This window comes from Hirsutella rhossiliensis, assembly GCF_020360975.1.
Source record: "Hirsutella rhossiliensis strain HR02 chromosome Unknown scaffold00028, whole genome shotgun sequence".
Taxonomy (NCBI): domain Eukaryota; kingdom Fungi; phylum Ascomycota; class Sordariomycetes; order Hypocreales; family Ophiocordycipitaceae; genus Hirsutella; species Hirsutella rhossiliensis.
Window position 1 is genome coordinate 53,265 of NW_025408694.1, and position 23,189 is coordinate 76,453.

At 54.8% G+C, this 23,189-nt stretch overlaps 6 protein-coding genes across 6 annotated transcripts; 5 read left to right on the top strand and 1 right to left on the bottom strand.

Annotated features, from left to right (window-relative positions):
* Positions 1–355: 355 nt before the first annotated feature.
* Positions 356–1,286, top strand: HRG_11930 (DDE superfamily endonuclease domain-containing protein; the record flags this gene model as incomplete). Its single annotated transcript, XM_044870400.1, has 2 exons — positions 356–407; positions 601–1,286. 2 exons carry the CDS (start codon positions 356–358, stop codon positions 1,284–1,286), a joined length of 738 nt encoding a protein of 245 aa, XP_044714512.1.
* A 3,357-nt stretch (positions 1,287–4,643) lies between these two features.
* Positions 4,644–8,052, top strand: HRG_11931 (PIF1-like helicase domain-containing protein; the record flags this gene model as incomplete). The annotated part of the gene is made up of 8 exons (XM_044870401.1): positions 4,644–4,864; positions 4,934–5,054; positions 5,125–5,233; positions 5,364–5,635; positions 5,688–5,806; positions 5,858–6,050; positions 6,139–7,779; positions 7,909–8,052. The coding sequence occupies 8 exons, from the start codon at positions 4,644–4,646 to the stop codon at positions 8,050–8,052; spliced, it is 2,820 nt and encodes a 939-aa protein (XP_044714513.1).
* A 219-nt stretch (positions 8,053–8,271) lies between these two features.
* Positions 8,272–8,913, bottom strand: HRG_11932 (MYND finger domain-containing protein; the record flags this gene model as incomplete). Its single annotated transcript, XM_044870402.1, has 1 exon — positions 8,272–8,913. One exon carries the CDS (start codon positions 8,911–8,913, stop codon positions 8,272–8,274), a length of 642 nt encoding a protein of 213 aa, XP_044714514.1.
* Positions 8,914–10,257: 1,344 nt separating this feature from the next.
* On the top strand, positions 10,258–13,717 carry HRG_11933 (PIF1 protein; the record flags this gene model as incomplete). Its single annotated transcript, XM_044870403.1, has 6 exons — positions 10,258–10,953; positions 11,049–11,248; positions 11,599–12,224; positions 12,457–13,121; positions 13,207–13,295; positions 13,351–13,717. The coding sequence occupies 6 exons, from the start codon at positions 10,258–10,260 to the stop codon at positions 13,715–13,717; spliced, it is 2,643 nt and encodes an 880-aa protein (XP_044714515.1).
* A 4,326-nt stretch (positions 13,718–18,043) lies between these two features.
* HRG_11934 (PIF1 protein) lies at positions 18,044–19,156 on the top strand (the record flags this gene model as incomplete). The annotated part of the gene is made up of 1 exon (XM_044870404.1): positions 18,044–19,156. One exon carries the CDS (start codon positions 18,044–18,046, stop codon positions 19,154–19,156), a length of 1,113 nt encoding a protein of 370 aa, XP_044714516.1.
* A 2,270-nt stretch (positions 19,157–21,426) lies between these two features.
* HRG_11935 (uncharacterized protein) lies at positions 21,427–22,230 on the top strand (the record flags this gene model as incomplete). The annotated part of the gene is made up of 4 exons (XM_044870405.1): positions 21,427–21,589; positions 21,662–21,940; positions 22,044–22,144; positions 22,192–22,230. 4 exons carry the CDS (start codon positions 21,427–21,429, stop codon positions 22,228–22,230), a joined length of 582 nt encoding a protein of 193 aa, XP_044714517.1.
* Between the last annotated feature and the right edge of the window lie 959 nt (positions 22,231–23,189).

The following is a 23,189-nucleotide window of genomic DNA, read 5'->3' on the forward strand; positions in this document are numbered from 1 at the left end:
CTTTCTCAGTCACCCGGCTCTGACCGAAGACTGACTAATATTACGGCTTCGCCGCCGTGCCCGAACCCGCTGACGGGGAAGGGACCTGAGAATCCGAGCGGCCACAGAGTCCAAGAATTGCTAGATAGGGGAGTAGAAGTAAGGAACGCGCGACGGGTCTCCGACGAGCATCCCCATCTTGTACTATACCTAGCCTAGCACGTCTTTTGCCCTTATAGGGATGTCCCAGACGGTAATCAATACTACTACTACTACTACTACCAGCCAAGCTGGTGCTGACGGGCCACTTAACCAGACTGGCCACCTAGCCACTTTTTCACACCTTCTACATTTCAGCCAGAACACCACCACCAAAATGCGTCGCGAAGAGGCCAGGCTTCTGGAGGCTCGTGTGCAAAAGCCAAGAAGTATCTTGATCAAAATCCCACTGCAAAGGTGACCACGGTTGCTCGTCAATTCGAAGTGCCGCGTGGCCGACTCGAAGCCGCCTGGACGGCCGAACCAGCTTGACTGACCGCCAACCAACAAATACGAAATTGAGCAAGCCAGAAGAAGATGCACTATGCCGCTACATCGATCGCCTTGACGCTGTGAATTTAGCCGTACGCAGAGAGTTCATTGTGGATGCTGCAAACCGCATTCTCAAGGTGCGGTCAGGCAAGGCTAGCCAGAGCAACCCGCCCACCGTGGGCATACATTGGATCGACCGCTTCGTCAAGCGTCATAAATATCTACTAATGAGCCAAAAGCAGCTGGAATCGAACCGCCAAGCCGCCGAGGATATCCCTACAGTCATTGAGTGGTACAAGAAACTCCACGCTGTAATGCAATCCGAAGGCATTGTGGAAGACGACATCTGGAACATGGACGAAACAGGGTTTCGTATCGGGGTTGGGAAAGACCAATTGGTCGTCACAAAGCGCAAGAAAGCCCATTACTTCGGCACTCCTGGTAACAGGGAGTCAGCTACGGCCATTGAGTGCATCTCGGCCGGTGGGCGAGTCTTACCAGCCTTCTTGGTGCTCTGTGGTATCCAACATCAAGCTCGATGGTACGAAGTCATGAAGCACTACCCAGACACACGCATTGCGATGTCACCAACTGGGTATAGTAACGACGAGATCTGCTTGGAGTGGATCTATCATTTCGACGAGCACACGAAAAACAAGACCAAAGGCAACAAGCGGCTACTTCTACTCGATGGATTCGGTTCACACCATACATACCCGTTTATCGAGTACTGTGGGCGCCGCGGTATTATACCTTCTCTTTACCTCCTCATTTAACACACCTTCTTCAACCACTGGATGTGGTAGTCTTTCAGCCGCTCAAGCATTATCACGCAAAGGCGGTAGACCTAGTGGTTCGTGACGGCTGCACAGATATCACCAAATTGGAGTTCTTGGACTTCATTCAGGACGTCCGGAAGCAAGCCTTTCGTCAATTGACCATCATTTCTGCGTTTCGGAAGACTGGAATAGTGCCATTCAACCAAGAGGTGGTCCTGGCCGTCATGAAAGCACGCAAAGCTCGTACACCTACCCTGAATTGGATCCGGCCTCCTGTCTTCACCGTTCGGCACGCCAGTCACCCTCCGGCAAATGCACAAGGCGGCAACGCAATGCCTTGAGGAACGAAGAGACGAAAGGATCCTTCTTCCGCCCCCTCCGTATGCCTTGAGGAACGAAAGGTTCTTCCTTCCGCGTCCTTCGCCACACCTCCACATCCTCTACCCCCTACGCACGGACCGCATGCCGCTCCGTGCCCACCAGCCACTCTTCACCGCCACCTGTTCTTTTTCCCACCAACCTTCCTGTTCCTGCTGCCCGTTCCCGTCCCGCTCCCGCCCCGGTCCCACTCTCCGGGCCAACTCTCCTTTCTCGTACCGATTGTTCACAGCCATCACCGTGCACCATGCCACGAGAACACCCCGTCACGGTCTCGCCCGAGGAGGTTCGCCGCACTTTGGGTGATCTTGAATCGCAGAGATCCCAGCAGCGCCGTTCCTATCAACGACCTTCACCGCTTATCAGGGTTCCCCACGACGAGATCCTCCGCGTCTTGCACGATATGGACCGCCAGCGCGCCGAAGAACGATCCGCCGCCGTGAAGCTCAATTCCAATATACCGCACACACGCAACAGCCGAACAACCCATCCCCGAGACGACCCCGAGAAGAGCAAGCGCCCTCCACTCCACCTCCAACGCAGCCAAAACACTCCCCTAGAAGACAAACGCAGCTGCCAGCGACTGCATCACCGAGACGACCTAGAGAGGGGCTATCACCCTCCACTCCACCTCCCACGCGGCTAAGGCGCTCCTCCAAAAGACACGCGCAGCCGCCGGCCGCTCCATCGCCGAAACGACACAGAGAAGAGGAGACACCTCCCACTCCACCCCCCACGCAGCCAACGCGCTCCTCCAAAAGACACACGCAGACGCCGGCCTCTCCATCACCGAGTCGATCCAGGGCGGAACAACCGCTTCGCCCTTCATCGCCCACACGGACGGGGCGCTTCCCACGAGGCCCGGGCCTACGCAAGAAACCGTCCAACTCCAGCGAGACTCTGTCGAGTCTGCGCTACATCACCATGACGCCCGTTTCCGCTCTAAAGAGCAGGCATCGTCAACAAGATCCTGGTGCAACGAAGTTCCACGTGCCCTTCAGGTAGCAGCTCCTAGATCGTTCTACCAGGCGTTTACGGACGAGAGGACGTTGCCCATTTCTCACTGCGTCTTCTGCTATAGAAAGACCCCACCTTGCGAGCTCTCAACCATGCAGTGGAGGGTCGATTGTCGCCCTCCCTGCTGCAGGCGACCCGGACCATCCAGAAGTGTGGCGCTTGCCTTCCGCCGCACGAGCGCGCGGGAGTTGACGTATGCCGCGAGTGTCGCGCCAGCTTCGACGGTGGACGGCTGCCCAAAGCCTGCTCGGTCAACAATATGGCCATCGGTTGCGAACATCGGTACCCTGGCGAGCTTGATGACCTCTCCCGTTGAGGAGAGACTCATTGCCCTGCATGCGCCCTTTGGCTATATCACCAAGTTCACGGTCGACAACAAGACCCGTTCGGGAATCAGCTACCGCAAGCACGTGAAAGGACATATCGTCGTCTTTCCGAACAAGGTGGACGATCTTGTTACCACCGTTCTTCCCATCCCTTGCTGCAGACCATTGAGAATATCCACGTCTCTTGGAGCGGTTCGGCTAAGCCTGGCTCCGCAGACGTCAGACACCTGCTTCAGGTGCGCAAATCTCGAGTGGCGGCCGCCCTGGCGTGGCTGCAAAGGAACAACCCACTTTACGAGAATATCGCAATCGACCAGGCAGAGATGGATGGCTGGCGGTATGCCGACGGCTCCACTGTTCCGACCGTCATCATGGACCGCATGCAGAGAGGAACCGTCGACCGTTGAGAGGACTCAAACTGACCACATAGTCCCGGACACTGATCGAGGCTTGGAGGAAAACAGTTTCAGAAGCATCGATGAACTTGTGAGCTCGATCGATGGCACCTTCGTCGACGAGTCTCGCGACTTGGACTGTACTCTATCGACTGAGCAGACTCGACCCTCTCCTGGTGAGCTGGCGACTCTTGTCCCCGACTCGGCTGCCATCGGCCAGGAAGTTGAAACCATATGTGAGACGTCTGCATCCGCCATGTTCCCTCTTGATGGACCGGCTGCCTTTGCGGATACCGATAAGCTGTCGTTTGTGGCGGGCATGGCCAACGCCCAATCCGGATCCACGTGGCCGCTCTATACCATGCGTTATGCAGGTCCAAACTACGGGAGATCAGCCGTTTGTCCGAGTAGAACGTGGTGCGGACTTTGCAGACAACCTGCACGAAGATTTCTTCCCTCGAACATTTCCCAAGCTTTTTCCGTGGGAAGGGCGGCCCGAAATCAAGGGCGACTCGAGTCGTAGCCGACAAAGCGACGCTGCCGACCGTCGTCCGAATCACTCGCTTAGCTACTGGGCCAGATACGTATTGCAACGGCATGGAGGCCGATTCGCCACCCATCCTGTCTTTTGTTTCTTAGTATTCAACACCTCCTTCGCTCCTCTAACCGCCGCATCAGCATGGTCCGTGTCGCTAAAGATTCCTTCCACAGGCTCGAGCAAGCGTATGCGAACTTGAACGAGGACCGACTGAAGAGAGCCGAGGCGGAGATGCGGGAGACAAGGACCACGTCGGACCCTGACATATCGGTCTTGCTTCGCGAGCTGTCGATTTTGGCCACGCACAGCCGCTCTCGAACGAATCCCGTTTGCTTATGCGGAGGAAGATACAAGCTGTTAACATTTGGGCCGGTATGCCTGCAGTTTGGATTACCATCAGTCCCAACGACATTAATAATCCGATAAAGATGAAGCTTGCCATTCATAGGCTGCACGATTATGACTCTGCAAAGGAGCTTTTGGCCGATCTCCGTGAAAAGTACGACAGAATCGCCCTCAGCACCATGGATCCGGTCAGCTCGGCCATCTTCTTCCACCGAGAAATATCCTATTCTTTGACAAATACGTGAATACAGGCCGGGAATCGATCTTTGGGAAGATTAGCCACTACTACGCCACGGTGGAGACGAATGAGCGAGGCAGCCTCCACTTGCATGGACTCCTCTGGCTGGAGGGCAACATGCGGTTACCGAACCTGATGGACGACATGGCCAATCCCGCGGAAGAAGCATACCGTGCCCAGGTGATCCGGTATGTGGACTCTGTCTTTCATGAGTGTTTAGACGAAGATGCCGGAAAAGCCGTGCGACAACAGAGGAAGCCCATCGATCCCGTGGAGGAGGTCATGACCAGCACCTCGGCTCTCACTGCGGCCTTCGAAGACGAATCCAACTTCATCGCGTACTGCTGCCAAGTGCACTCCACACGTACACCTGCCTCAAGTATTCTCTGAAGGGTGTCATCGAACAGGGGCAGATCAACAGAGACGGACAGCCTGCCGCTTCAAGGCACCGTGGAAGATCGTCGAGGAGACAGGGTTCACAGAGGATGGTCTGCTTCAGATCCGGCGCAATCACCCGCTCGTCAACCGGTATAACAAGTCATTGGCGGTCGGCCTTCGCCACAATCACGACGTCTCGATGATCTTGACCAAAACCAAGGGCCTGGCCATGGTGTACTACATCACGAACTACGCCACCAAACTGGATACGCCGATGTGGAGGCGCATTGCTCTCGCCACCGAGGTTGCCCGCCAACTCCGCGAAGCCGGTCGTCCGACGTCTCGCGCACCAGATCCCGCCCTGCCCGACAACAGGCAGCAGGCAGTGTTGAACGAGCCGTCAATTCCTGATGAGAACGGCAAATCGGATCTTCTCCGAGCGACAACTCTCGGCCGTAGAGGTCTGTTACCACCTCCTTGGATATGATACCGACTTTACCAACGTGCCGCATTGGTCTTTCCTGAACCTGACGGCGCTCTATTGGGCAATCTTTCGGCTATGGTCACATCTCCGCCATCAGGCCGGCGAGCTGACGGACGCTGAACAGCCCGCGGAGACAATCCGTCTGAGGCAAGGAGGGCGAACCCTTCTATACCTAGACGCGTATGCGTACCGGGGCCATGTTCTACGAGACTTATGCCTGTATGACTACATGTCAATGATTCATTTGGTGCGTCGAAAGGTCGGAGTGAAGACGACTCTCATATTTTCTCGATGGCCAGGATTCCGACTGTGACGACTGGATCCAAAAGCTTCGACGGCCCGACCAGTACGCCATCCCGATCTTCCAAGGATACATCAGCGACGACCATGAGGACGATCACCCAGTCTATATTAAGCGGTACGCTCTAAACCCCGGCACCGTTTTGGCTCTATCTGATAGCCCGTGCAGAAATTCGGTCCTACACTTGGCGCTATTCGTCCCTTGGGAGAAGTTTATTTCTGAGAGCCAAGGCGACATAACCGACATATGGACGACGCATCGATCGGGGCTTTGTCCCCGCCTCCGTTTCCATGTCTCCAACATTGGTCTTTTGAGAAAATCTGCCGAAGACGCGCAAGGACGCGAAGCTCTGGGCCAGTCGGTCGGAGGGCGACGACACAATTGACGTCGAGTACCCACTTGACGACGGCCGCGATGAAGAAGAGCCTCCAGCGCTGGCTCATCGTCAGGCCTACAAAGCTCTGCTCCAGATTTTGCGAAATGCCGTGCAGGATACGGACGCCACAAAAGACTCACCCGTCCTTGGAGGTCTAATACACGATCTGTGCGAAGAGAACCCGGCTGAAGAAGAGCAACCTTTCGTCCAACGTCAAGAGGATCTGTACCGGAATATGCCCGATGATCAAGGTGACGCCTTGTGTCAATTCCCCATATCTCGAGACGATGTCCAAGCAGCGGCCAAGGCCCAACAACTATTGCATCTTCGGATGCTGGACGATATTGAGGGTGGTTCTCAGGGCACCGTACTATCCACGAATGGCGCCGACATTGACGATACCCTTGCTCGCTACGGCGATATGGAGTCCGCCGCTGCGCTCCCGGGCAGTGACCTCAATGAACAAGGGCCTCGGATGCTTGTCGACGTCAGTCCGGCAACTAGCTTCGCGGAGATTGGACACACCGCCGCGGCCAGCTTTACACTGAACTATCTACAGACCATGGCCCTTCAACTCGTTTGCCTGTTTCTGGACAAGTATACTGCCAACCCGGACTCAGCCGGTCAGCATCTTCAATACACCGGCGGGCCAGGTGGCACGGGAAAGTCGAGGATTATCGATGCCCTGAAGGGCGTGTTCGCGGCGAGGAACCAGCCGCATCTTCTGCAGATAACCGGCACGTCGGGCAGTTCGGCGGCCCATATTGGCGGCACGACCATCCACTCGGCCTGTGGGTTAGATTCCCATCGCGATCCAAACAAACCGCCTCCCCTTCTCGGAGGCGAAGAAGTGGATCTGAAACAGAAGCTGGTACTCGTGATTGACGAGGTCAGCATGCTGGGAGGAGCCACTCTGCACAACGTCAGTCGTCACCTGCAGGCACTCCGTGACTGTCCGGACGAACCGTTTGGCGGCATGCCCGTCGTCCTACTGATGGGAGACTTCTACCAGTTCGCCCCCGTGCGGGAAACAAGCCTACTGATCATCAGACCGCCGGACCGAACAGAGACCCCCCTGCGACAGGCGACCATCTCTCACCACAGCGGCTGCAGATTGTGGCATCTGTTCAAAACCGTGGTGCTCCTCGAAGACCAAGTCCGCGCACGCAACGATCCCCAACTCCGTGCACTCCTGGATCGAGTTCGTAACGGGCGCCAGACCCATCAAGATCTGAGCTTGCTCAACGCCAACATTGTAGGACGCTCGCAAATCACCTTCCACGATGGTTTGCGCGCTATAACGCCGCTGAACCGCACCCGGTGGGCCCTCAACATGGAAGCTGTTGTGGGCTGGGCGCGCTTCAACAAGCGGCACATCCGTATCTTTGTCTCGACTCACACCTGGCGTAGCGGCGCGCTTTCTCCAGACATCGTAGCGCGAACCGTCGGACAAGGCGACGACTCTGCCTGCAAAGTCCCCGGCGTCTTCTTCTACGCCCAGGGCATGCCCGTGGTTGTGAACAAGAACATCTACACTGGCCTGAAGGTTGTGAATGGGGCCGACTTTACCGCCGTGGACGTGATAATCGATCCCAATCACCCGGGATACTGCTTGGCCGATGACGTGACCATCCACTTCGGGCCACCACTCGGCATTCTTCTGCAGTCCGAGGAGACGAAAGCCTTGGCGATACCGTCCCTCCCTGTGGGGACGGTACTCATCCGCCCCATGTCACATATACTTGACTCGACTAACTCTCACTTCAAGTTCTTGTCCGCAAGATGCACGCGACGTGGACTGCCCGTTGTACCAGCGTTCGTTCTCACTGATTACAAAGCCCAGGGTAAAACGTTCGTCGAAGTACTGTTGGAGCTGCGTGGAAATCGTGTGATCAATGGTGAACCCTCCAAGTGCGATTTTACGAGCCTCTACGTCCAACTGTCCAGGTGCACCTCGCTTCGGGGCATCAAGCTTCTGGTCCCGTGAGGTACCATGATTTCATTGGCAATGGGCTGGATCAGGCCATACTTGATGGAATGCAGAGACTCAAGAACTTGGCCGCAGAAACGAGACGGTTATACGAGGACCATAGTTTCGAAAAATAGCTATCCCTTCACCGCCGACCAAGCATGGCTGCTGACATGTCCATCATATGCGACTTCATCCCCTCTGCTTTACCCTGCTCCATCGCGGCCATCATTTGCCTCATCCCCGTCCCGCTTGTCCGCCCGGAGCTCGACCGTACACGGACTCAGCAAACATCCGAAGCTGCATCGGGAATCGGGAATCCCCATAATGCTCGATGATGTCGCTCTTTTCCACCGCGCTTCGTAGGTCGTGCCATTGCGATGGGGTCATACCGAGTGTCTCGCACTCTTTCTTCTTCTTTGCATCCCACCACGGCGGCAGTAACGCGGGACAACGCTCGACGCGCTCCAGGAAGCGCTTGAAGCCACGCAGCCCATTGGCGGCACCACCATATATGCTATCCGCGTCTGCTTCGCCTTCAATGTTGTACATATCCTCAACGCGCAGTCGGTAGGCGTCGATCAGCAGCCCGTAGACATCTCTTTCCGATCGATCATGCAGCCAAGTGCGATTTTCAAGACGCGTGAAGGGGCGGATGACGCCCTGTTCCAACCCCTTCGGAGGCGATAACTTTGCCGTTGTAGGCCCATCTTGAAACGATGTCGTGGCGTCGGCCTGTTTGCCACAAACCTTCTTATGGACCTTCCAGTCTGCCTTCTGGCAATCCCTGGAGCAGTACGGCGTTGTGGAACATTTCGCGCACCTCTTGAGGGCGACTTCAGGCGGCGACTTCTTGCAGCTATTGCACTCGAGGGCCATGATGACCTAATTCCGATGACCAAATCGTTGAAGAATTGCTTTCTGAAAAAGACCGCATAATTGAAGCTCATTTTATGCCGCAGGGAGGGCTAGCTTAGGCTTAAACGGGTAAGGTGCTGCAGCCGCACTACCACCAGACTTGTTGTGCCTTTCCAAAAACCAACCCGAATGCTCGCGCTTTGACTACGCCCAACTCTCGTCCCGTTCCTCAAGGCATTGGCGGACCCTGGAAGGGGCCGGTCTCCTGTTCCTCAAGGCATTGGCGGACCCTGGAAGGGGCCGGTCTCCTGTATGCCGCTCCGTGCCCTCCAGCCACTCTTCACCGCCACCTGTACTGTCCCCACCAACTTCCTGTTCTTGTTGCCCGCCCGGGCCCACCCAGGGGTCCCGGGAGGCCCTCCCGGCCGGCGGGGCAAAGGTCTTGACCTTGACCTAATCGCTCCGCCAACTCTCCTTTCTCGTAGCAATTGTTCACAGCCATCCCCGTGCACCATGCCGCGAGAACATCCAGTCAAATCTCACCGAGGAGGTTCGCCGCACTTTGGGTGATCTTGAATCGCAGAGATCCCAGCAGCGCCGTTCCTATCAGCGACCTTCACCGCTTATTAGGGTTCCCGACGAGATCCTCCGCGTCTTGCACGATATGGACCGCCAGCGCGCTGAAGAACGAAGCCGCCACCGTGAAGCTCAATTCCAATATACCGCACACACGCAGCAGCCGAACAACCCATCCCCGAGACGACCCCGAGAAGAGCAAGCGCCCTCCACTCCACCCCCAACGCAGCCAAAACACTTCCTACAAGACACACGCAGCCGCCAGCGACTGCATCACCGAGACGACCTAGAGAGGGGCAAGCACCCCCACTCCACCACCCACGCAGCTAAGGCGCTCCTCCAAAGACACACGCAGCCGCCGGCCGCTCCATCACCGAAACGACACAGAGAAGAGAGACACCTCCCACTCCACCCCCACGCAGCCAAAGCGCTCCTTTAAAGTCACATGCAGACGCCAGCCTCTCCATCCCGAGTCGATCCAGAGCGGAACAATCGCTTCGCCCTTCATCGCTCACGCGGACGGGGCGCTTCCCCACGAGGCCCGGGCCTACGCGAGAAACCGTTCAACTCCAGCGAGACTCTGTCAAGTCTACCTTACATCACTATGACGCCTGTTTCCGCTCTAAAGAGCAGGCATCGTCAACAAGATCCTGGTGCAACGAAGTTCCACTTGCCCTTCAGGTAGCAGCTCCTAGATCGTTCTACCAGGCGTTTACGGATGAGAGGACGTTGCCGATTTCTCACTGCGTCTTCTGCTATAGAAAGGCCCCACCTTGCGAGCTCTCAACCATGCAGTGGAGGAGTCGATTGTCACCCTCCCTGCTGCAGGCGACCAGGACCATCCAGAAGTGTGACGCTTGCCTTCCGCCGCACGAGCGCGCGGGAGTTGACGTATGCCGCGAGTGTCGCGCCAGCTTCGACGGTGGACGGCTGCCTAAAGCCTGCTCGGTCAACAATATGGCCATCGGTTGCGAACATCGGTACCCTGGCGAGCTTGATGACCTCTCTCCCGTTGAGGAGAGACTCATTGCCTTGCATGCGCCCTTTGGCTATATCACCAAGTTCACAGTCGACAACAAGACCCGTTCGGGAATTAGCTACCGCAAGCACGTGAAAGGACATATCGTCGTCTTTCCGAACAAGGTGGACGATCTTGTGGCCACGGTTCTTCCCCATCCCTTACTGCAGGCCATTGAGAACATCCACGTCTCTTGGAGCGGTTCGGCTAAGCCTGGCTCCGCAGACGTCAGACACCTGCTTCAGGTGCGCAGATCTCGAGTGGCAGCTGCCCTGGCATGGCTGCAGAGGAACAACCCGCTTTACGAGGATATCGCGATCAACCAAGCAGAGATAGACGGCTGGCAGTATGCCGACGGCTCCAGTGTTCCGACTCTCATCATGGACCGCATGCGAAGAGAGGAACCGTCGACCGTTGAGAAGACACAAACGGACCACATAGTCCCGGATACTGATCGAGGCTTGGAGGTAGCTTCAGAAGTATCGACGATCTTGTGAACTCGATCGATCCTCCTTTCGACGCTGAATCTTGCGATTTCGACCGTACTCTGTCGACTGACCAGACTCAACCCTTCCCTGGTGACCCGGCGACTCCTGTCCCCGACTCGGCTGCCGTCGGCCTGGAAGTTGACACCGTCTGTGAGACGTCGACGTCCGGCATGTTTCCTCTCGATGGACCGGCTGCCTTCGCGGAGACCGATAAACTGTCGTTTCTGGCCGACATCGTCAACACCAATCCGGACCGACATGGCATCTCTGTGCCGTGCGTTATGCAGGTCCAGACTACGGAGACCAGCCGTTCGTCCGAGTGGAGCGTGGTGCGGATTTTGCAGACAACCTGCACGAAGATTTCTTCCTCGAACATTTCCGAAGCTTTTTCCGTGGGAAGGGCGGCCCGAAATCGAAGGGCGACTCGAGTCATAGCCGACAAAGCGACACTCCCGACCATCGTCCGAATCACTCTCTCCAGTACTGGACCAGATACGTATTGCAACGGCATGGTGGCCGATTCGCCGCCCATCCTGTCTTTTGTTTCTTGGTATTCAACACCCTCCTTCGCTCCTCCAACCGCCGCATCAGCATGGTCCGTGTCGCTAAAGATTCCTTCCACAGACTTGAGCAAGCCTATGCGAACTTGACCGAGGACCGGCTGAAGAGGGCCGAGGCGGAGATGCGGGAGACAAGGACAACGTCGGACCCCGACATATCGGTCTTGCTTCGCGAGCTGTCGATCTTTGGCTATGCACAGCCGCTCTCGAACGAATCCCGTTTACTTATGCGGAGGAAGATACAAGCTCTAGACATCCGCGCCGGTATGCCTGCAATCTGGATTACTATCAGTCCTAACGACATTAATAATCCGGTAAAGATGAAGCTTGCCATTCATAGGCTCCACGATTATGAGTCTGCAAAGGAACTTTTGGCCGATCTCCATGAAAAGTACGACAGAATCGCCCTCAGCACCATGGATCCAGTTAGCTCGGCCATCTTCTTCCATCGGGAAGTATCCTTATTCTTTGAAAAGTACGTCAATGCGGGCCAGGAGTCGGTATTCGGGAAGATTAGCCACTACTACGCCACGGTGGAAACGAACGAGCGAGGCAGCCTCCACTTGCATGGACTTCTCTGGCTGGACGGCAACATGCGGTTACCGAACCTGATAGGCGACATGGCCAATCCCGCGGAAGAAGCATATCGTGCCCAGGTGATCCGATACGTAGACTCCGTCTTTCATGAGTGTCTAGATGAAGATGCCGGGAAAGCCGTGCGACAGGAGAGGAAGCCCATCCACCCCGTGGAGGAGGTCATGGCTAGCACCTCGGCTCTCACTGCGGCCTTCGACGACGAATCCAACTTCATCGCGTACTGTTGCCAAGTGCACTCCACACGTACACCTGCCTCAAGTATTCTCTCAAGGGATCGTCGAACAGGGTACAGATCCACAGAGACGGACAGCCTGCCGCTTCAAAGCACCTTGGAAAATCGTCGACGAGACGGGGTTCACAGAGGACGGCCTGCTTCAGATCCGGCGCAACCACCCACTCGTCAATCGGTATAACAAGTCATTGGCGGTCGGCCTTCGCCATAATCACGACGTCTCGATGATCTTGACCAAAACCAAGGGCCTGGCCATGGTGTACTACATCACGAACTACGCCACCAAACTGGAAACGCCGATGTGGAAACGCATTGCTCTTGCCGCCGAGGTTGCCCGCCAACTTCGCGAAGCCGGTGGTACGAGGCTTCGCACGCCAGGTCCCACCCTGCCCGACGACAGGCAGCAGGTAGTTTTGAATGAAAGCCGTCAGTTCCTGATGAGAACGGCAAATCGGATCTTCTCCGAGCGACAACTCTCGGCTGTGGAGGTCTGTTACCATCTACTTGGATATGACACCGACTTTACCAACGTGCCGCATTGGTCTTTCCTGAACCTGACGGCGCTCTACTGGACAATCTTTCGGCTATGGGCGCATCTCCGCCATCAGGCCGGCGAGCTCACGGACGCCGAACAGCCCCCGGAGACCATCCCTCTGAGGCAAGGAGGGCGAACCCTTCTATGCCTAGATGTGTACGCCTACCGCGGTCATGTTCTACAAGACTTATGCCTGTATGACTACATGTCAATGGTTCACTTGGTGCGTCGAAATGGTCCGAGTGAAGATGAGTCTCGCATTTTTCTCGATGGGCAGGGCTCCGACCGTGACGGCTGGATGCAAAAAGCTTCGACGGCCCGACCAGTACGCCGTCCCGATCTTCCAAGGATACATCAGCGACGACCATGAGGACGATCACCCAGTGTATGTTAAGCGGTACGCTCTAACCCCCCCCGGCACCATTTTTGGCTCCGTCTGACTACCTGTGCAGAAATTCTGTCCTACATTTGGCGTTATTCGTCCCTTGGGAAAACTTCATTTCTGAGAGCCAAGGCGATATAACCAGCATATGGACGAGGCATCGAGCGGGGCTTTGTCCTCGCCTCCGTTTCCATGTCTCCAATATTTGTCTTTTGAGAAAGTCTGCCGAGGATGCGCGCAAGGACGCGAAGCTCTGGGCCAGTCGATCGGAGGGCGACGACACAATTGACGTCGAGTACCCACTTGACGCTGGCCGCTGCGAAGAGGAGCCTCCAGCGATGGCTCATCGTCAGGCCTACAAAGCTCTACCCAGATTTTGCGAAATGCCGTGCAGGATACAGACGCCACGAAAGACTCACCCGTCCTTGGAGGTTTAATACGCGATCTGTGCGAAGAGAACCGGCTGAAGAGGAGCAACCTTTGTGCAACGTCAGGAGGATTTGTACCGGAATATACCCCATGATCAAGGTGACGCCTTGTGCCAATTTCCAATATCTCGAGACGATGTCCAGGCAGCGGCCAAGGCCCAACAACTATTGCATCTTCGGATGCTAGACGACATTGAGGGTGGTTCTCAGGGGACCATCCTTTCCACGGACGGCGCCGACATCGACGATACCCTAGCTCGCTCAGTGATCGGAATGGTCCGGTATGAGTTGGTATTGGTATGGTAAATACCGCCAAGACCTGGTATGGTTTGACAAAAACTTGATACCATGGTATTACCGGTATACCGAATCATACCAGTAACGCTAAAAATAAGCTCAGGTAAGAGGCTCACTGCGGAGAATGACCAGGCAGAATCCGAGCGGCGATGATTCCAGTGTCATCTGTAGGGCTTATTGACCAGTTTTCTGCCAGTTTATCTACTCCATTCAATCATGAATACCATCATCCTCACAATAAGTTATCGACCTGGCTACCTTGGTCAGGTCGATCCGGCACCGAACGGATGCTTTTCGTCTTTGCTGCCGGGTAGCTATCCCAGGAAGGCACGAAGGTAAGGCTAGTGTTAGTGCGTATTAGAAAGTACTTCTCATTGCACCCAGTTTTATGAGTTCTTCCATGTAGGACGGAGCATGACCTAACGTATCACTGGCCAGACTTGTCAATCGCGTCGTCGGAGGGACAGGAAAAGCTTAAATGATCCTTTCAGGGACAGGAAAGCTTAAATGATCCTTTCAATCGAATTACTTCCGTGATGTTGGAGCCCGAAAATTTTTACGTTAGGCTAGTTGGACGATGGACCAAGATCGAATGATCGAAAGCCACCATAGTGACCATACCTTAACTGGTGTATGTCATGATCATGGAATCTCCAGCGCCAACCTCGCCATCTTCGTTTACGACAAGTTCAGCATCAATCCGCTCCAGATCTCCTGCATCGTGTCCCGCGCCACACTTTTCCGCTACGACGCCATCGTCTAATTCTGTCCGTTATCCTGAGCCTCCGGACGAATTCGTACAAGACCATGTCACGTACCTGCGTCGCGCGACGACGACGAAGAAGGCAGCTCGTCTCGGCTCGTTCGCATGTGTGGAAGTACGGTCTTCATTACATCCGAGACAGTGACAAGAAAGAGGTATACTACTGTCACGAATGTGCGATCGGAAAGTATAAGCAAGAGTTATTTGTGATCAATGGCACGTCGGGAGTGAGAAATCATCTCGAACAGAGGCACCAGATTGATCCACAAAGCGGCGTGAGGAAACGCGGTGCGACACGGGCGTCTGTATTGGAGCAACAGAAAAGCGCAGCTGCTAGTAGCAATTTTTTTCTGGAAAGATACCGTTGAGAGGTTCAAAGAGCTTTTGATTCGTTGGGTTGTGTACTGCCATATTGCTTTCTTCCAGTTGGAGAACCAGTACTTCCGAGAGCTACTCTTCTTTCTGAACCCTGCTCTACTTAATCACCTCCCAAAGGCTGCGAAAACAATTCGAGGTTGGGTTATGGATGCGTTCCTGTCGAAGAAGCAACAGCTGAAAGAGGACCTCCAGCGGTCGCGGAGTAGAATCTCCATCTCCTTCGACCTCTGGACCTCGCCAAACCCGTACGCAATCCTGGGTGTCGTCGCCATGTGGATTGACGCCACCGGCAAGCGACGAAGTACCGTCCTGGGCATGCGACGCGTTCATGGCGAGCACAGTGGCGAGAATCTTGGGTCGACCGTTCTCGAATTATTGACGGAATATGACATTGGCGGAGATCAGATTGGATACTTCATGCTGGACAATGCTTCATCCAATGATACCGCTGTTGAGTTTATACTCAAGGAGCTCTGCCCATGGATGAAGCCGCAACAGCGTCGCCATCGCCGACTGCGCTGCTTGGGTCACATTGTCAACCTCTGCTGCCAGGCGTTTCTCATGGGTCGAAATTGTGAGAAGCATTTGGCGAAGCTTGAAAAGCACCACCAGCGCGGAGATTACGTGAAGGTAGAGGAGCTGTGGAAGAAGTTTGGATGTTTAGGCCGGCTCCATAACCTTGTGCGGTACATCCGGCTTACTCCTCAAAGGCGGGAGGAGTTTGCAGCAATTATTATCGGCGGCCATCTCTCCGAATTCGATGGGCTCGAGCTTATCCAGAACAACTCCACACGCTGGAATTCGTGGTTTCATTCGATCACACGAGCGTTAAATGTTCGAGAACGTTTGGAAATCTTCTCAGCTCGTCATGTACCAGGAGAGGGTCTCAAGGGATTTCGAACTTCAAACTAGATGGACAGCACTGGTTCGAGCTTGAAAAGATCGAGCTCGCACTAAAAGACTTCTTCGCGGCAACTATGCTTGCTGAAGGAAACAAGACATCCCTCGCTGACTGGTTTTCGACTTTGGACTGTCTTCTCCGCGAGATCAACGAGACGAAGGTGTGACGGTACAAGTGCACGAACAAGGTCGGGTGCGACTTGGGTAAAGTGATTGTCTACGAAGAGAGAAGGAGGTTCTAAGGAAGACTCTGACTTTCGCTATTTACATGAATCAAAGTGAGACATTTCATAAAGTATGAAAGTCACATGATCGTTCCTCACAGAAGGATCACTACCATGACATTCACGAGGAAGACGACGACGACAACTTCACGTGGAGGTATCTCCAAGGTTGTGCAGATGCTGCGTGGTCAAAGTGCGAGGAGTATTACAGCAACCGACAACGGAATTGGCAACATCGATTTCCTGAAGATACTGATCTTCCGCCAGCGTATTACGCAGCTCAAGTACTCAATCCGTATCGAAAGTGGGCATGGTTCAGGCAAGAATGGGTTCTTCAGGGCGACGAAGGAAGACAGAAGTGGTATGAAAGCGCACAGCTGGCGGTGAAGCAGCTCTGGGAGACAGAGTATAAGGAAAGTACCCTGTTGAGGCGCTACCACCTCCAGTCAGGAAGGACAAGGATCCAGACCCAGCATTCGATCGGCAGAGGGAACATAAGCGCATTCGCATAGACGGCCCGGCTGCTGCCACCGATCTGTATGAGCAGTATATTTCGACCGACCGGCTGCATGACGAGGAGGCAGGTTGCGATGAGGCCATCGCCTATTGGCTATCCCGTTATGACTCGCAAAGAGACCTCGCCCGCTTCGCTCTGGATCTATTTGCGGTTTCCCCAATGTCATATGAGTGCGAACGGCTGTTTAGTAGCGCAAAGCTTGGTATAGTTGATCGTCGAGGTAGGCTTAAGGCAGATATCATAGAGGCTTGTGAGTGTCTACGTGCCTGGTATGGGAAGCCTCGGGCTGAGGATAGCGAAGATAGCGGGGATAGCGAGAATGAAAGCGAATAAGCGATCAAGTTGACAGCTAGTAGCCAATACATTTCCTATTTTTGCAACCCGCCTCATTCTGAGCGGTCTTGGCGGTATTACTGGTATTACCGGTAAGCCATACCGGTAAGGATATCAGCAGGTGGTATGGTATGGTATAGAGGTCATACCATACCATACCGGACCATTCCGATCACTGAGCTCGCTACGGCGATACGGAAACCACCATTGCGCACCCGGAAGTGACCTCAATCAACAAGGGCCTCGAATGCTTGTCGACGTCAGTCCGGTGACTAGCTTCGCGGAGATGGGACACACCGCTGCAGCCACCTTCACACTGAACTATCTACAAACCGTGGCCCTTCAACTTGTTTGCGCATTTTTGGACAGGTATACCGCTCATCAGGACTCAGCCGGTCAACATCTTCAATATACCGGCGGCCGGGTGGCACAGGAAAGTCGAGGATTATCGATGCCCTAAAGGACGTGTTCGCGGCGAGGAACCAACCACATCTTCTGCAGATAACCGGCACATCGGGCAGTTCGGCGGCCCAGATTGGCGGCACGACGATCCACTCGGCCTGTGGGTTAGATTCCCATCGCGATCCAAACAAGCCGCCTCCCCTTTTCGGAGGCGAAGAAATGGATATGGATGTTGCGATTGAACTTACTTCTATTCAATTCTGTCTGACAGCTCTCAACATACATATATACATAGTGGCACGTCCGTGCCACTATCCAGTGACTCACCACTTGTAACTGCTGCCTAAACATGTCTTGGTCCATGTCTCATATCAAGTCAACAATGGAAACAGAAGCTGGTACTCGTGATTGACGAGGTCAGTATGCTGGGAGGAGCCACTCTGCACAACGTCAGTCGCCACCTGCAGGCACTCCGTGACTGTCCAGACGAGCCGTTTGGTGGGATGCCTGTCGTTCTACTGATGGGAGACTTCTACCAGTTCGCCCCCGTGCGGGAAACAAGCCTCCTGATCAACAGACCGCCGGACCGAACACAGACCCCCCTGCGACAAGCGACCATCTCTCACCACAGCGGCTGCAGATTGTGGCATCTGTTCAAAACCGTTGTGCTCCTCGAAGACCAACTCCGGGCACGCAACGATCCCCAACTTCGCGCACTCCTGGATCGAGTTCGTAACGGGCGCCAGACGCAGCAAGACCTCGACTTGCTCAACGAAAACATTGTAGGACGCTCCCAAATCACCTTCCACGATGGTTTGCGTGCTATAACGCCACTGAACCGCACCCGCTGGGCCCTCAACATGGAAGCTGTCGTGGGCTGGGCGCGCTTCAACAAGCGGCATATCCGGATCTTTGTCTCGACTCACACCTGGCGCAACGGCACGCTTTCTCCAAACATCGTAGCGCGAACCATAGGACAAGGTGACGACTCCGCTTGCAAGGTCCCCGGCGTCTTCTTCTACGCCCAGGGCATGCCTGTGGTTGTGAACAAGAACATCTACACTGGCTTGAAAGTTGTGAATGGGGCCGACTTTACTGCCGTGGACGTAATACTCGATCCCAATCACCCAGGATACCACTTGGCGGATGACGTGACCATCCACTTCGGGCCACCGCTCGGCATTCTTCTGCAGTCCGAGGAGACGAAGGCCTTGGCGATACCGTCCCTCCCGGTGGGGACGGTACTCATCCGCCCCATGTCACATACACTTGATTCGACTAACTCTCACTTCAAATTCTTGTCGGCAAGATGCACGCGACGTGGATTGCCCGTCGTACCAGCGTTCGTCCTCACCGATTACAAAGCCCAGGGTAAAACGTTCGTGGAAGTACTGTTGGAGCTGCGTGGAAATCGTGTGACCAATGGTGAACCCTCCAGGTGCGATTTTACGAGCCTCTATGTGCAACTGTCCAGGTGCACCTCGCTTCGGGGCATCAAGCTTCTTGGTCCTGTGAGACAGCATGATTTCATTGGCAATGGGCTGGATCCGGCCATAATTGATGGAATGCAGAGACTCAAGAACTTGGCCGCAGAAACGAGACGGTTATACGAGGACCAGGGTTTCGAAAAGTAGTGGTAGTATACTAACCATCCTGATAGTTTGACCTTTTGCACGTCGTAACGCGGCAGGTAAACGTCCTACACTTCATAAGGTGACCGGACCGCACCCCAGTCGTCTGGATCTCGCCCCTCCTTCCCAGGGCGTATGCGCTTTTGCTCCTTACAATAATTTACCCACCATTCCTCGAACGCGTGACGGCTATAAAGCCATCTCGGCGGCCCGTCTCCCTCCCCGAACAGGTCCAGGATGTGGTCGCAGAACATCCACACGCCTTCAAGATGCTGCGGATAAAATGGCCTCCTGTCCTTGCGCGCGACCACGACGGTGCCAACTTGTGACTGCCATTCTGGAGGTGCAAACCCGGAGTCGGCATCAATATTAAGGTACGTAGCAATCTGGTTGTCGAGGTCTGCCTCGTTGGCGGACTGAGTCCCCGTCCGATAGAGGACCAGCGGGACCTCGATGAGCGCTGGGACGGAGGGCACCGACTGCGAAAACACATCATGATTCGCAGGGATTGCAGTGGCAGACCAAAGGGAAACTTGCGTTTCTCTGCCTCGCATCGGACAATGACAGCTTCAACTTGCCCTGAGTTGCTGTGCATTTTCAAACCTGATGTACCCAACGCCGGGGAGGCATGCGTGGGCGGCGGGGTGGGTGTTGCCGCTGGCGCTTGCTGGGGCGATGCCTCTGGCTCCGAATCGGTGTCGATGTTGTCCCACCTTGAATAATCAATCGGAGGCATTGGGTCGATTCTTGACAAATTGTTCCACTTCACTGCATGATTCACGAACGGTTCGGACTCCTTCGCCATTCGAGATGAAGGCTGGCTCCTTAGACTTTCCTTTTCCATTGCGTCCTTACCCCGCCCTCAACCCACCATGTTGTAGCGGGGTAAGATGGCGTCCAAGCAGCCACACTATCAGAGCAAGCCGCATCTTCTTCTCAACAGACCTGTCAGTGTGAAACCCAAACTGAATGCTCCAGTCCCGTTCCTCAAGGCATTGGCGGACCCTGAAAGGCCGGTCTCCTGTTCGCCACAGCTGTGTCTCTCCAGCCACAATCCAAATCAATCCACATACATGCATGCTGTAGGTATACTGTACATAATGCCCACGCCACCGTCTCTTGTTGTTCCTAGGTCCAACCGGTATCGCTGCCTTGCCATGACGCCATCCCTACGATGGCGGGGTCGAAAGTCATGCATCGTTTCTTCCCTTTCTCTTCCCTCCTCATCACATCCTTATCTACTTGTGACCATGCCTCAGAGAGCCGTCCAACGCCGGCGAGCTGGTCAGAGTCCTCATGACGAGATCCTCCGCACGTTGCAGCGTCTGGACCGCGAGGAGGCCGAAGACCGGGCCCGTCGAAGGGCTTTATCGTTAAAACGCCGTAGAGAACAGGAAGCGCTTCCAACCCAGTCGCCGAGGCCGCGGCCGATGCCGGAAACAGTCCCACTCCAACGAGGGTCTATCAACTCTATTGTACATCATCATGAAGCTTGCTTTCGCGACAAGGAGCAGGCATCGGCAACAAGACCCTGGTGTAAAGAGGTTCCACTTGCGTTCCAGGTTGAGGCTTCCAAGTCGTTCTACCAGGCGTTTACAGATGAACAGACATTACCAATTTCACATTGCACCTTTGCTATACCAAGTGCCCACCATGCGAACTCGCTGCTCTTCAGTGGAGAAGGTATTTCACGCCCTCGTTGATGCAGGCCACGAAGCCTCTTCAGGACTGCAAGAAATGCCTCCCACTGAGTAACAACGCTGGAGTTAATGTTTGCCACGAGTGCCGCTCCTGCTTCGGAAATGGAAAACTGCCCAAGGCATGTTCTGTCAATAACATGTACACTGGGTGCGAGCATCGGTACCCCGTAGAGCTCGACGGCCTCTCCTCTGGAAGAAAGGCTGATTGCTCTCAGGCCCCTTCGGCCTCATCACAAAGTTCAATGTTGATAGCAAGACCCGTCGGGAATCAATTACCGCAAACACGTAAAGGGTCATATTGTCGTGTTTCCAAATAAGGTGGAGCACCTAGTGGCTACGGTTCTACCTCATCCCCTGCTGCAGACCATCGAAAACATTCACATCTCCTGGAGCGGCTCGAGCAAACCTGGCGCCGCAGATGTTGGACATCTCCTTCAAGTGCGTAAATCTCGAGTGGAGGCCGCCCTATCATGGCTCCAGAGGAATAATCCCCTCTACGAGCACGTCATAATCGACCATGAGGAGATAGACGACTGGCGATATGCCGACGGCTCTAATGTTCCAACCCTCATCATGGACCGCATGCAGAGGGAGGAGCCGTCGACTGTTGAGAAGACGCAGACGGACCACATAGTTCCAGATACTGATCGAGGCTTGGAGGATAACCGGTTCACAAGCATCGAGGATCTTCTTACCTCTATATACCCTCATCCTGACCCCACTGATGAACCCTACCGTACAAAGGAACCACGTCGACGGAGCGGCATCGTCCCCACCTGGCGGATCCAGTATTCCATTCTTGCCCCAGAGCCTGCCGATGGCAACGGCGATGCCGTCTATGAGACATCATCTTCCGGCATGTTTCCCCTTGATGGACCGGCTGCTTTTGGAGACGTGGACAAACTGTCATTCTTTGCCGACGTTATGAAGGCGAGTCCGAATCGAGGTGGCTACGACGCTGAGCCATGCGCTATGCGGGTCCAGACAACACGAGAACAGCCATTCATCCGGGTGGAGCGTGGTGCGGAGTTTGCGGACAACTTTCACGAAGACTTCTTCCTCGAACTTTTCCGAAGCTTTTCCCTGGGTAAGGGCGGCCCAAGGGCAATACGAGAGCTGGACCATAATATACAGAATGACCCCGACCCTTTTAAGCACCATTCAAATCACTCGCTGAATTACTTGACTAGATACGTACTGCAACGGCATGGGGCCGATTCGCCACACATCCGTCTTCTGTTTCTTGGTCTTCAACATCCTCCTCCGATCCTCCAACCGCCGTATCAGCATGGTTCGCGTGGCAAAGGGCTCTTTTGAGAGACTTGAACGGGTTTACAGAAGCCTGACGACCGACCGCCCGACAAGGGCCGAGGCTGAATGCGAGATACAAGGACTACGACTGACCCCGACATATCATTCTTGCTTCGTGAGCTGTCAATCTTCGGCCATGCGCAGCCGCTCTCGAACGAAAGTCGACTTCTTATGCGGAGGAAGATACAAGCACTTATCGTTTGGACCGGCATGCCTGCGGTTTGGATTACCATCAACCCCAACGACATCAATAACCCGGTGAAGATGAGGCTTTCCATTCACAGCTCCACGATTACGACAAGGCAAAGGACCTCCTATCCGATCTTCAGGGAGATACGAGAGAATCGCCCTTAGCACTATGGACCCAGTCAGCGCCGCCATTTTCTTCCACCGAGAAATATCCTGTTCTTCGACAAATTCGTCAGGACAGGTCAAGAATCGGTTTTTGGCAAGGTCAGCCATTACTATGCAACGGTGGAAACCAATGAACGAGGCAGTCTGCACTTACATGGACTTCTCTGGTTGGACGGCAACATGCAACTGCCGTCCCTAATGCATGACATGGCCAACCCTAGAGAAGAAGCGTACCGTGCCCGAGTGATTCGGTATCTAGACTCAGTCTTTCATGAGTGCTTAGATGAGGATGCTGGAAGACTCATCCGCCAGGAGAGGAAGCCAATCCATGCAGTCGAAAGAATGATGAACAGCACGGAAGCTCTTACTGCGGCCTTCGAATCCGAGTCCAACTACATTGCGTACTGCTGCCAGGTTCATTCCCATACCTACACCTGCATCAAGTATTCTCTAAAACAACTAACCGAACAGGGTGCGGATAAGCCCAGAAGGACGGCCTGTCGATTCAAGGCGCCTTGGAAAATCGTTGACGAGACGGGATTCGTGGAGGACGGCCTGCTCAGGATCCGGCGCAACCACCCGCTCGTTAACCGGTATAACAAATCACTGGCGGTGGGCCTCCGCCATAACCACGACATCTCCATGATCTTGACAAGGACCAAGGGCCTGGC